This window comes from Antechinus flavipes, chromosome 1, assembly GCF_016432865.1.
Source record: "Antechinus flavipes isolate AdamAnt ecotype Samford, QLD, Australia chromosome 1, AdamAnt_v2, whole genome shotgun sequence".
NCBI classification, from domain to species: Eukaryota; Metazoa; Chordata; class Mammalia; order Dasyuromorphia; family Dasyuridae; genus Antechinus; species Antechinus flavipes.
This window is the reverse complement of record NC_067398.1, coordinates 75,250,301-75,262,807: the sequence shown is the minus strand read 5'-3', so window position 1 is coordinate 75,262,807 and position 12,507 is coordinate 75,250,301. Positions and strand designations below refer to the sequence as shown.

Below are 12,507 nucleotides of genomic sequence, written 5' to 3'. Positions count from 1 at the left end.
GCTCGAAGTCTAGGGCTCTATTAGCTGTACCACTAAGCTGCCAAGATGGAGGAGGCTGGAAAAAGGCATAGAAGAGACATTAGTGGAAAAAAAGAAATCCTCACTGCTAAGCGAACTTCTTTAAATTTCAATTTTGAAGAAGTGAACATTCATACACAGCAGGAGCACGTACAGGAAAAAAAGGAAAGAAACAAATCAGAACTCAAAAGAGGAACCAGATTTTCCTGAACTTTTTCACAGATAGATGATAGATAATTGAGATAGAAAAGACAGAAATAGCAATAGAGAATTAGATGATGAGATGGAAAAGTAATAGCAATATAGATGAGAGAAATACATGATAGAGAGATAAATATCATTATTTATTTATTAAGTGCTTATTATGGTGTAATTGATTTAGCTTTCGTCATTGCATATAGATGCACCCCTCCCCATTTCTTATTTTGATGAGGAAAAATACGAATTTCCAATTTCTCTGAAAAGCTATGGATAAAACTGAGTTTTGTTTTATTTTTTAATAATTTAAAGGTTCCTGAATGACATGGTGGGATATTATCACCAACAAGACAGATTATAATCCCTTTAAAATTTTGCACTTTACCTTTGTATGGGAGGAAATGCTATTTCAGGTCCCTGACAGCAGTCACATAGTTCACAGCCAAGCCTACACTTACAGTATAATAAATATTTCTTAAGCACTGACTCAGAACTAGGCATTGGAATCTCAGGACCCTGGAATTCTTTCTGTCTTGGGAATGCCTAAGGTAGGAAGTGGGCCCTGAACTCTTAACTTTGAGTGCAGCACTCCAAACACTTCTCAAAGGCCTCTATAACTGAGGGATCAGACTGGATGATCTCTAATTTCCTAGTTTAAATATCTCTAGTTCAAAGTACTATGATCTATGCTCCTATAATATATGAGTTATATCTATATAAAATGAAAAGAAAAAATTAAATATCAGTTTCAAGGAAGCATATTTAACTGAAGAGATCACTCTAAGTATACAAAATAATAAGAAAAAAAAAATCTTGTTCTGGGTCCAAAGCAGAGAACTCCCTCCTTTTAAATAAGCATGATTCATGACTTGGCTGTAGCGGTGTTATGCCAGTAATGATATCCCTTTAACCAGCCTAAATAAATTGGTAAGAGTCTCTGCCCAGCACACCATGAATGTACTCCTTTCACCAATACTAGACACTGTCTCCCACCCAGGGTCTAAATAACCACTAGAATTCTGGAAAGGGTGGAGAGGGATCTTATTCATTTTCTATTCAAATACCTGAAGAAAGCATTTTTGCTTAACTTTACTGACCAAGTAAGGGAGATGTTAAATTCTCCAAACACAAAAAACAAAGAAATGCAACAATAACAATAAATATGGATTTCAGAGTACGAGGAACTCTCTACCAGAATAGATCATCATCTTTTTATGACACTATATAGAGAATAGCTTGTTTAAGTGACATTCCCAGGACCATTTCATAAAGATCATATTATATTTATCAGAAGTAGCATTTGAACCCAAACCTTCCTGATCCCAAGCCTAGCACTTGGTTTACTGCACATAACAATAGCAAAGGAAATAAGGCAAGAGAAATATGGAGATGAAAACCTGAGACAAAGCCTTGTGCTTCTGGGTAAGTCATTTAATTTTTCATAATTAGTTTCAATAAAACAGAGATAATAAAAGCACCTACCTCCCATGTTGTAGTGAGGAGAGCATGAAACAACAACGGATGCAAAGCGCTTTGCCAACTTTAAAGTACTAAATGTTAGTAGTGATGATGATGATGATGATGATGGTTGTGATGGCAATGGTAAATGCAATAAAATCCCTTTAACCAGCTTGAGGAAATGAGTGTTTACTACCATGAAACACTTCAAATACTGTCTCCCTCCCAGGGCCTAACAGAGCAGTAATAACAATGATGAAGATGATCAGAAATTCCTAATCCAGCCCTGCTTCATCTAAATAAAATCCTGAAAGAAGTTATGCCTGCTCCACACAGATATGTTTATACCCCAAATTTCCAAAGGAGCACCGACTCAATAAAAGCTCCCATCTCCTGAAGGAGCCTTGGTGTGAGCCATTAGGAGAAACCAGTTAGTGGCTAACGCTGTTGCCTAAGGACACAGTAACCTCCCTGCCCACTTATAGAATAACAACATCATGTTATCTTGTTCAATCACAGAAAGTCTTCCTTTTGTTTACCTCGCTCCTGGGAACAGCAATTTGACAAGTGTTTTTTCTTTACTCTCCCCAACCTAACCTGATTCTCAACCAATGATTCACAGGAGATGAAAGATATCCTGAACTAGATCAGAATCACTGTGATTTCATCTATTGAAATCTACACTCTGCTTACTTGTTTCTATAGAGAACTGTACAATATCACCTCATTCCTTCGATTCTTTTCCGTGTTTTTACTTGTGATGCAACATTTTATTGTGTGTGAGTACAGAAAGTGAACTGGCGGGGGGAGAAGGGAGGGGTGGAGGAGAGAAATGGCTGATATTAAATGATTATGGTTCTGAAAATAAGAACTAAATATAGGAGGTCCCAAAAAAGTCTTAGTGTAGATTTAACCTATTAATGCTTAACATATTGTAAGACTTTTTGGAAGACCCTATATATTTGGTTCATTGGGTTACAAAAGGAATCGTAATCCATTGCTTAAGATATAATAGATCATTCTCTTTACAAAAACAGGAAGGGAGAGTAATTTAAGGAATAAAGATCCCTAACAACTTACAAACATGCAATATTAGGAGAAGTTTATATATATATATATATAAAGAAATTTATATCTATATATATAAAGTATATATCTATATATATAAAGTATATATAAAAGAAGTTTATATATATAGATATATCATATATCTATATATATAAAGAGAAGTCCCTCTCTCTCTCTCTCTCTCTCTCTCTCTCTCCATACACACATATATATGTATATATGTATGTATATCTATATATGTATATATAAAAGTATGTGTGTGTATGTGTATATATGAATGTGCACACACACACACACACATGTATATACATATATATACTTTATTGACTGGCCACCAACTATTTACAGCTTTGCAAAACTCTGACCAAAATCCAAGCAATGTGTGGTTCATGAACTCTCAGAAACCTATGACTGTGTCACATGTATCTATGATTTCTACATTTTGTAAATACAATGAGATTATATCTTCTAAGTTTGTTGAGAGGGGAATCTGTTTTGGTAAAAGCAATGAATTTTTTCTTCTCGGATTCTTTTTACCTACCTCATGTATTTCACCCCAATGAGAAGCAACCTCATTTGAAGATTTTATATAAAAGCCACTTAAACTCACCTTCCCCATCAGGACTCATATTTTCATAAGAATCCCACCGGATCAGTGGGTCGGCAGTATTGTAATCCACAACCACTCCATGGTCATTCTGTAGACGTTCAGATCCTTGGATAAAGGACAAAGACAAAATCAAGTTGTCAAAAGTAAAGCAAGAGATTTTGTATTTTATCGTCAGTTATGAGAGAGGCATATATTTCCAGTGGCTAGAAATGGTAGAAGTCAACCGATGAGTCAGAATCAAGAAGTTCCTCATCAATGTTCTAAGCAAGGGTAGGGCAGATTTTTTGGAGACAGTCAAGGATAAAACATGACAAGTCCTAAAGGTTAGTGCTGTGACATATTTTCAAATTTGTTGTTGTTGTTTTTGGTTCACATCTTATTCATTTCTTTTTCTTTCATAGATCACACACTTAGAGTCAGAAGGAAATTCTGGTATCAACCTCCTCATCTTTCAACTGAGGCCCACCGAGATTGTGACTTGTCAAATATCCTAAGTAGCAGAACTAGGGTTTTAACCAAATCTTCTAAATACAAATCCACTCTACCTTCTTAGAATTATTTTAAAATGCCAATGAAATTTTTATTACATGATTTAGAGTGTTAGTTAACTTAAATGATCTCTGAAGTCTTTTCCAATTCAGATTTTATCATATTAAAAAAAAGGGAGGGGAAAGGAAAGTTATAGAAAAGAATCAATGCTAGCAAGAATAGTTTCTATTTAAGAAAACTTGCATTCACTTTTAAGTATACTCTGCTTCTGGGGGTGTAAAATTCCTTCTGGGAAAGGAAGATTATTTTTAGTTTTTACTTTATAATAAGCTTAAATATATAAATAAATAAATGTTTCTTATGGTAAATGCTTACCTTGTATTTTCTCAGGTGTAGCAGAAAATACTAACTCAATCTTCCCATAATCAGGAAAACGGGCATCTGAAATCAAAGAACAATATAAATGCATTGAGAAATTAAGAAGTGGAATCAGAGAGAAGAAATCTACATTTTTATCTGTTTTGCATTATACTTATTTTTCAGAAAGGAAATAATATTTTCTGTTACAGAAAAATGTCTTCCTTCCATTCTCTATCTTCCAATTTCAATCAATTCTCCCAAAATAAATAATCCATTGTTTTATAACTTTGGATTTTAGGGAGATGTCTGAGGCACTGAGAAGTTAAGTGATATGAGCATTACATAGCCAGTATTTATCAAAAATGTGGTTTGAATTCAGGTGTTCCTGAAAACTAGATCAGCCGTCTATCCACTATCACACACTGCCTTTCTCAAACAAAGATGATATTATTTTAAAAGTAAAGAATATGAATCATTTCTCTTGTAACATGTTTGGTGATTTCTTTTTTTTGCTGGCAACATTTGACCAAATTCAAAATCAGCATGTATAAACAGCATCCAAACACTGAAAAACATTAGGAGCATGAAAAAGGAACCAAGGGAGTGAAAGTGCTAGTAATTCATATTTGTGTGCACTTACTGTCAGACACTCAGTGTGCACACCAGAGAACTTAGAACCCTCAGAATTCTACCTTTGTTAGCATTGTCCAGATCTTCCTTCCTAAACATCAGTCCATAACCTTGAATGGCTCCTGTGTGAAACTGCAGGCGGAAAATGACATCACGAGTAGCAGATCGGTATTTTTTGTGGTAACATTTCAACTGTTTTAAGGAGAGAAAAAAAATATATAAATTCTCCTCAGCAGTTTTCTATTGGGGGTTCATTTCATTATTAGCAAATTGTACAACTGTTCAAGATGAGAAGTTCCCAGGCATTTAAATAAGAATGATTTCATGTAGATACTAGACAGTTCAAAATAAAATGTTGCTTTTGATACTCTGGATAAGAAAGATCATTAAGCATAGTTTCAGCTATTTTTAAAAGCCTTCTGATAGTTATTGTCATGCCATAATTTAATCACAACATCTTCTATAAGAACTTTTAATGCTTTTCCCTTAGTGACAGGTTCATAAAATCATCCATCTGAAATACCACATAGACCATGATTTCAGGTGTGATCCTTTTTTTTTTTTTTTTTCCTGTTCTCATTTATGGAAATGTTCGTTTTATTTGGTGTCTAAGTTCAGGGGGAAAAAATCCCCATAAAGATGTGGCTTTTTTTTTTTTTTTTTTAAGAATTTAGTTTCCATTCATTCTTTAAAAAATATTTGAAATTAAAAGATACAAGCCTACTAACAGTAAGATATTGTGATTCATGTTGACAAAATACTCACATCTAACTAGGGGTGTATATAAAATTCCACATGACAGTAACAGAGCAGACATGGCCCTGGGTAATTGGCTTCAATTCCATGGATAAGGTTGTCCCATGCCAATTCTAAGGGTGAGGCACTTACTTTCAGACAACATCCCCACCAGACAAGAGACTTTTATAAGATTATTTAAAGAACGGGTAAAAATTATTAAAACTTGGCAAATACAAGTCATTAACAGTAAGGGAAAAAAAAAGATCAACAAAGAAGAACTCCATGTAAGTACAGTTAACATTACAATTACACAGAAAATCCTATTAATTCAATATTCTATTTAGGAATCTATGATCCTCATAAAGTGCTTAGATTGGAACTTACCTTTGAGGTAACTAAAAGAGAACAGACACTGTCCCAATATTTTTATTTCTGCTGTTAGCACAACCATTCTCTTAGTTACTTAAACTTTCAAATAAAGACAGGTGTAACTTTTCCTTTATTATTTATATTCCTTAGTCAATCATTTGCCACATGTGAAATAACTCTTGTACCTAACTTTTAGTCTAGGCCATCATTATTTCAAGATGGCTGCCTCTTAATGGCTTTCCCTGCTACTTAATCAAGCAGTTCCCAATCGATATTCTTGTACTCCTGCTCTTATGTCATTTTTTTTGTAGACAAGATAGCATTTCATGGTCCTATACCCATGTGTCCCAGCCTTCATTCATGACAATGCCTTTTCCTTCTACATCTCCAAATACTATCCTCCTTCACCCCCTTTCTATCAAATCCCATTTCCCATCTATGGTCTTCTGCAGTTTCTCTCATACAATAATAATTCTCTTATTCTCAGTGATGATGATCTTTATTTTTAATACCATTAATTTCTGCTTTCGATTGTGTATTTCTTTATAAAATATCACTAAAACTGTTTCATGAGTATAATCTTTCCAGCTTGACTACAGCCTTATAGAGGACTGGGTCTTATATTTCTTTTTGGGGGGAAATTTGCATATAGTGTGCACTATACAATAAAGCTTTAATTACATTTCATGAAAAATAAAAGAATGAAATAAATGTTAAAGTGATCTTCCTTGGAACAATATTCCAAGTATTCACCTACCACTTAAAAGTTGCAGCAGCCAAAAAAGGAATAATTTGGAAACGGCAACTAACCTTTTGCTTAATTTCTGGGACTTTCTTTAAAGATGATAAACAATGATAATGATCCCTGAAATGATCATGGGGGAACTATACATTCTTCCCTTGTTATTCATTTGGCTATGGTATTTTGTTCAGGTTTTTTCCATAAGCTGCCCAGAAGAATGACAAATTTTTTTTTTGACTCTTTGAGCTTTCCAAATACCTTATAAAGCAATATTTTAAGGGTTTTGTTATCTGATGTTGAAAACAAAAACTTTCACCAAGAATTCTGCCAATAAACTTGTAGAAAGAAATTAGCATAAATTGATTTTATGTGGAATCCTCACTTCTCTAAATTCCCATTACCTGTAACACCCATCAAAGCATAGGAGCCTTTGAATAATAATTTTTAAAAATTTCTTTTTGGCTTTAAAAAGCCAAAAAACTTGATCAAAGGACAGTGACAAGCTAGGGAACGTGATATCAAAATGATTTCCTTTGCAAAAATAAAACAAAAACAACACATTTTAGTATTCAAATTTTAATCAAGAATTGCATATGAAAGATTTGAGGGATCAGGATTAATTTTTTTTTTTTTTTTTGCAAGGGAAGGGAAGTACAGTACTTAATGCATTTTGCAATATCAGAACAGGACAGAACTTCTGAAATAGGATCCATGACCATAAGGAAGTAGTCCAAAAATTCAAAATGAAGAGAAACAAAGAATGGGGGCAGAGGTGAGGAAAAAATGTGCCTAGTCTTAAATTGGTATTCAGAGAACTAACATTTGAATCCTGGGTTCTACCATCTGTACAAGCTTAAATAAATCACTTCATCTTTCAGAGATTTTGTTTAATGATCTCTAAAATAAGTTATTAAAACTGTCAACCTCTAAAATCCCTTCTAGTTCTAAATCCATGACATTGATGTTCTTTATGTAATATGCAATTGGTTAGGTACTCCAATAAGTTAGGCTATCAGTACATATGTATAGCTTAAGCACTAAAGATGAACAGGGAGCTTGGTCAAAATTCAATAGGATATGGGCAGCTAAGAAGCAAAGTAGATAGAGCACTGGCCTTGGAAACAGAAGGATTTAAATTCAAATACTTCCTAGATATATGATCTTGAACAAGTCGTTTAATCTCAAATGCTTCCAGAAAAGAAAAACAAATCAGGCCAGACTTAGTTTTAAAATTACTATGAACTTTCAATGATTCTAAGCTGTTTCTTCATATAGATGCTCCTATTTTTTAAGATCAAAATTGTCCTGGTGATGCTATTTGGCTATAAATGATGGGAATAAGATAATGCATAAACAATCAAAATTGTGAGTAATCCAATGTACAAGGAGAAATATGTAGGATGAGGTATATTAATGCTAATGTTTACAGAAGAAGTGGCATAAGGTGCATCATCTAGAAAATGTAGATTGCAAAAAAGATGGCTCAAATCATGTAGCAAGAGTTCAGGATGATAAAGAGATAGCCAATGTGTCACATTGGTTTTCACAAAATTCTGGGAAATCCAGACAGAATGATGGCAAAACAAAGGGAATGTTACCTATTAAGGAATCACAGAAAAGTACAGACGAGCCTCACACAGACTGATATTTCACCAATGGATTGAGTCTACACCATTGGAATAAAGAGATTGCTAAAGAAATCCAGGACCTTATAATAAAACGCTCTGATTGTTCAGCTCTGATGTGTGCACCATGTTGCTCAAAGCCCAATGTATTCATTCCTAAAATAGTTGGAAATTGGGAAATAAAACAAAGTCCCAGATTCATCAGAAAAGACATAACATAAAGCCACCAGTAGTTATATAAGATGCATAAGAAATTCACATGTAACTTTATCTGGAAAAAATCCAGAGACCAGATCTAACTTGTTGCTTCTCATCTTGGTGTCTGTCATCAAAGCTTGTAAACAGGTTTCCACCCAGTATTTTGATGGGAAAAATGTTTTATAAACTAGAAGGTTCTCTATGAATGTGAACTCATACTTTTGCTGTTATTTCATTTGTTCTTGGATGTATCAATATTTATCATCTTCCTCTGTTCTTTAACTGCTGCCCTAACTTCAATGTATTATATAGATAATTCCAAAATTATTTCTTCTTGCTAGAGACTCAAAAATTTCAAAGAAAAAAATTATAGTCAGAAAAAGTTAAGATGAATAACCAAATTCACTTGTTCATTTTACAAATGAGCAAACTGAGCTCTCCAGGGAGAAAAGTGACATCCCAAATGCCATATGGTTATTTGATGGCAAAAGACTCACTCCAAGTTTCTTGCCAATGTTCATCCTTCACACCACCACAGTGGCCTCTTTATTGATGCTATAAATTATATTATTCATTCAATATTCATATTCATCTATAATCCATATTCATATAAATTTTGTTATTCATATGAAATAGAAATAATTAATATATTTCTTCTTTCCCATGAGAGACATCAAAGTGTAATGGATTGAGATCTGGCTTTGAGATCAGGAAGGCCCAAATTCAAATCTCAACTCTGGCACATGCCAGTTTTCTAACTCTAAGCAAGTCAGTTAACTTCTCATTGTTTTGATCAATTTGCAAACATTTCAAATTGTCAAGATAACAATTTGTATTGGTATAGGGTGTCCTCATTTGAACCCATAAAAATAAGCCATTAAAGCATTTTACCAGAAGACACTAGTTTGCTACAAAATAATAATAATGAAGGCAATTCATGACATGGAGGGCAACTGAGGGACTATCTTTTTTTTAGGTTTATGTTGGTGGATAATGAAATGAAACTACACTTATATACACTTTAAATACACTACATCTGACCTAATCCCATAATTCAATCGTATTGTCAGCTAGTTTCTCCCTTCCTAATACTTCTACAGGTAATAGAAATAAAATAAAAAATGATCTGGATTCAGATACTGATTGTACTGCTTATTATTTAGGGGAATACTGGTAAATATTTCACAATTGACTTTTTTTTTTTAAGTGCATACAACATATGCTAAAGTTTAATCTGTACAATTATTATTTTTTCTATCACTTTCTTAAATCTAGGAAATCAATCGACCAAACAATAAATCAAGACCTGATTTATAACATTTGCTCCTTTCTGAGGTGGAAATATTCACAATAAAAAAATTATCAATTAGATCTTGCAAACTGGCATATTCTTATCCAGAACATCCCAATTATTACTTGGATAAATAATTTAATATCTCTGGGCCTTGGTTTGGTGATCTATAAAATGAAAGTAATTGGAATAAATAACCTCTAAAGTATGTCTTTTTTGGTTCTATCGTATTCTATGCCTTTCAATTTAACAAATTATATGTTTTTACCTAACCTTGGTTCTGACTATGCTTATGACTAAGTTAAAACTAATATATATTAATATATTTATGGTAACTTTTATGCAGACTACATATAGAAAAAGTTTTTTCCTGTTTGCATATAAATGAAACAATCTGCAACTGGAGAGTTTGATGAAATTTTGCTAAAAATGGATGAAAAAAATTCAGGCATAAAGGAAAAATGTTATTCCAGATTTCTCCAAAGGAAGAAAAAAAGGCACAAATTTTCATTTTGGATCTACCTTTCTCTTTTCTGGCCAGTGCAGTAAGCTCAAGAAATATAGCTCAACAAAGAAGACTCACTGTAGGATTTGGGTGGTAAATCTATAAAAAACATTTTCATTCCTTAGAATGCTTTCCAAATTGTAGTCTTTGCCAAATATTTTATGAACTATGGGAGTGCTTACATATTTAAACAGTTATACAGAGAAACACTGTTTTACTGGATTATGCCTTTTTTCTAGCTCACTTATTAATGTATTTATCACCTCCACTCCACCATAATAGTTTCAACTCAGAAATATATATGTATACAATATATATTCTTTATGTGTATGCACACACACATACACATTTATATATTCACTAAATTTCCAATAATGTAGCAGAAAACAACAGAATTATAGAAGTATAATTTTAAGCATGGTAGGGGACAAATAGGCAGTATGTTTTTTATAACTTATGTTTTTCATTATACATCAATTGGGTGATCTTTGTAGTTACTCTAAGTTTGTACAATTCTTGATTCCTCCACCAGAGGGGGTTACATAAGGAGTGACACTGACACAATTTTTATATCATTTTCCAAGTATGTTTCTGCTTTTAAGGGAAAGAGGAATGCTACATTGGAGGGAGAAAAAAATGGAATAATCTCTCTTTTTGATCTTAATTTCTCCCCTAAGACAATTTTCTCATATGAAATACCTTGCCAACAGGAATATGTGAAAAACAAAAAGAATTCCTTTCTGAATAAAGATTGAAGCATTCCAACTTAATTCAAATTAACAGAAGTCCAACAGAATATAAACAAAAAAAAATTACACTGGAGAAGGGGTATGAAGGATAGTAGCAAAGAGATGTGTGATTAAAAAAAAAAAAAACCTCATCAACAAGCAGAGGTGGGATAGAAACATGTTCAGAATGAGGGATGAACGAGGGATGGTCCATTAGTTCCATGTACATGATTATAAGGCAATGAAACTTACATCTCCTTGTTTAGTCTGTTTCCAAAGCTGCTGGCTAGACTTTTCTACCTCGATGTCTCAGTTAAATTTCAACATTAATACATATGATATCAAGAGAAATGAGGGAAGCTTGAGCAGTTAGGGTAGACACCTTGTGTCAAAATGAATGCCCAGGACAGGCAGGTACAGATTGCTTACTTATTTGGTTTTCTGGAGGGACTATTCACATAAAACAAATAAACAAGTAGTACAATTGATAAGAATGCTAGATCCTGAATCAAAAAGACATCAAATCTTGTCTTAGACTCTCACATAGTTACATCACATAAACAGAGTCATATAGTTAATATGACTTGAAGCAAGTCATTCAATTTCTGTCTACCTCATTTTTTTTCATGTGTAAAATGGGGACAATAATAGCACCTACCACTCAGTTTTGCTCTGAAAATAAAACATATATTTATAAGGTACTTTGCAAAGCTTAGGGCACTATATGAATGCTTGCTATTGTTGGTATTATCAGTTATTATCAAGAGATCACAGATCTATTAGAGTTTTTGTGTGGAAGACCTTCATTAATATCCTAAGTTCCAATGAGTTAAATTACCATATCTTATCTCTCCTAGGACTTAACATAGAAAGTACTTAAATACTTATTATTGTTAAAAATAACATATTATTAAATATACAATATTTATTAATTATATATAAATAAAATAAAATTCTTTATTTGTTGAAAAAAATAAATTACAAAAAAATAGGAAAGATCTGGCATAAGCAAAGTGAAACAAACCTAAGCAGAAATGTCTAGCCAGTAACTCTGTTAACAGAATAATTTAGCATAGAGATTTAGGAACCAGTTCAAAGACAAACCTGGAAAGAAAACAGAGAAGAAAAAAAATAAAGCATAAAGAGCAGGCTCTATCATAATAGTGATATGAAAATTTAGGAGGTAAGATAAGAAGAGGTATCCAGTAAAGAATTCCAAAAAGCAGCAATCAGTCAGGCTTGAACCAGCAGGAGAAAGGAGTTAGAAAAGACAAGGTCTGAGGATATTCAGATGATTTTGCAACCAACAAAAAGGCAGTTTCTAGAATGTTATGTTCAGAAATCTAATTTCTAGGGATTTCTAGAGCAATGGGTGTGTGGTAAGGAAGAAAAGGAATATAGACTGTTTCTAAGAGTAAAAGAGAGGAGACATATAGAAGGACAATGCAAGGGATGTTAGAAATCACTTAATCATGTAGAG

At 33.1% G+C, this 12,507-nt stretch overlaps 1 protein-coding gene across 2 annotated transcripts in view; it reads right to left on the bottom strand.

Annotated features, from left to right (window-relative positions):
* The window catches only part of TNS3 (tensin 3), a 377,368-nt gene that overhangs the window by 140,870 nt on the left and 223,991 nt on the right, over positions 1–12,507 (bottom strand). For both annotated transcript variants that reach the window (XM_051984497.1, XM_051984488.1), the window contains exons 15-17: positions 4,894–5,023; positions 4,217–4,282; positions 3,353–3,457 (exon numbers count right to left, since the gene is read on the bottom strand). In XM_051984497.1, the coding sequence (XP_051840457.1) occupies positions 3,353–3,457; positions 4,217–4,282; positions 4,894–5,023 (301 nt within the window). The remainder of the gene's footprint in view (positions 1–3,352; positions 3,458–4,216; positions 4,283–4,893; positions 5,024–12,507) is intronic.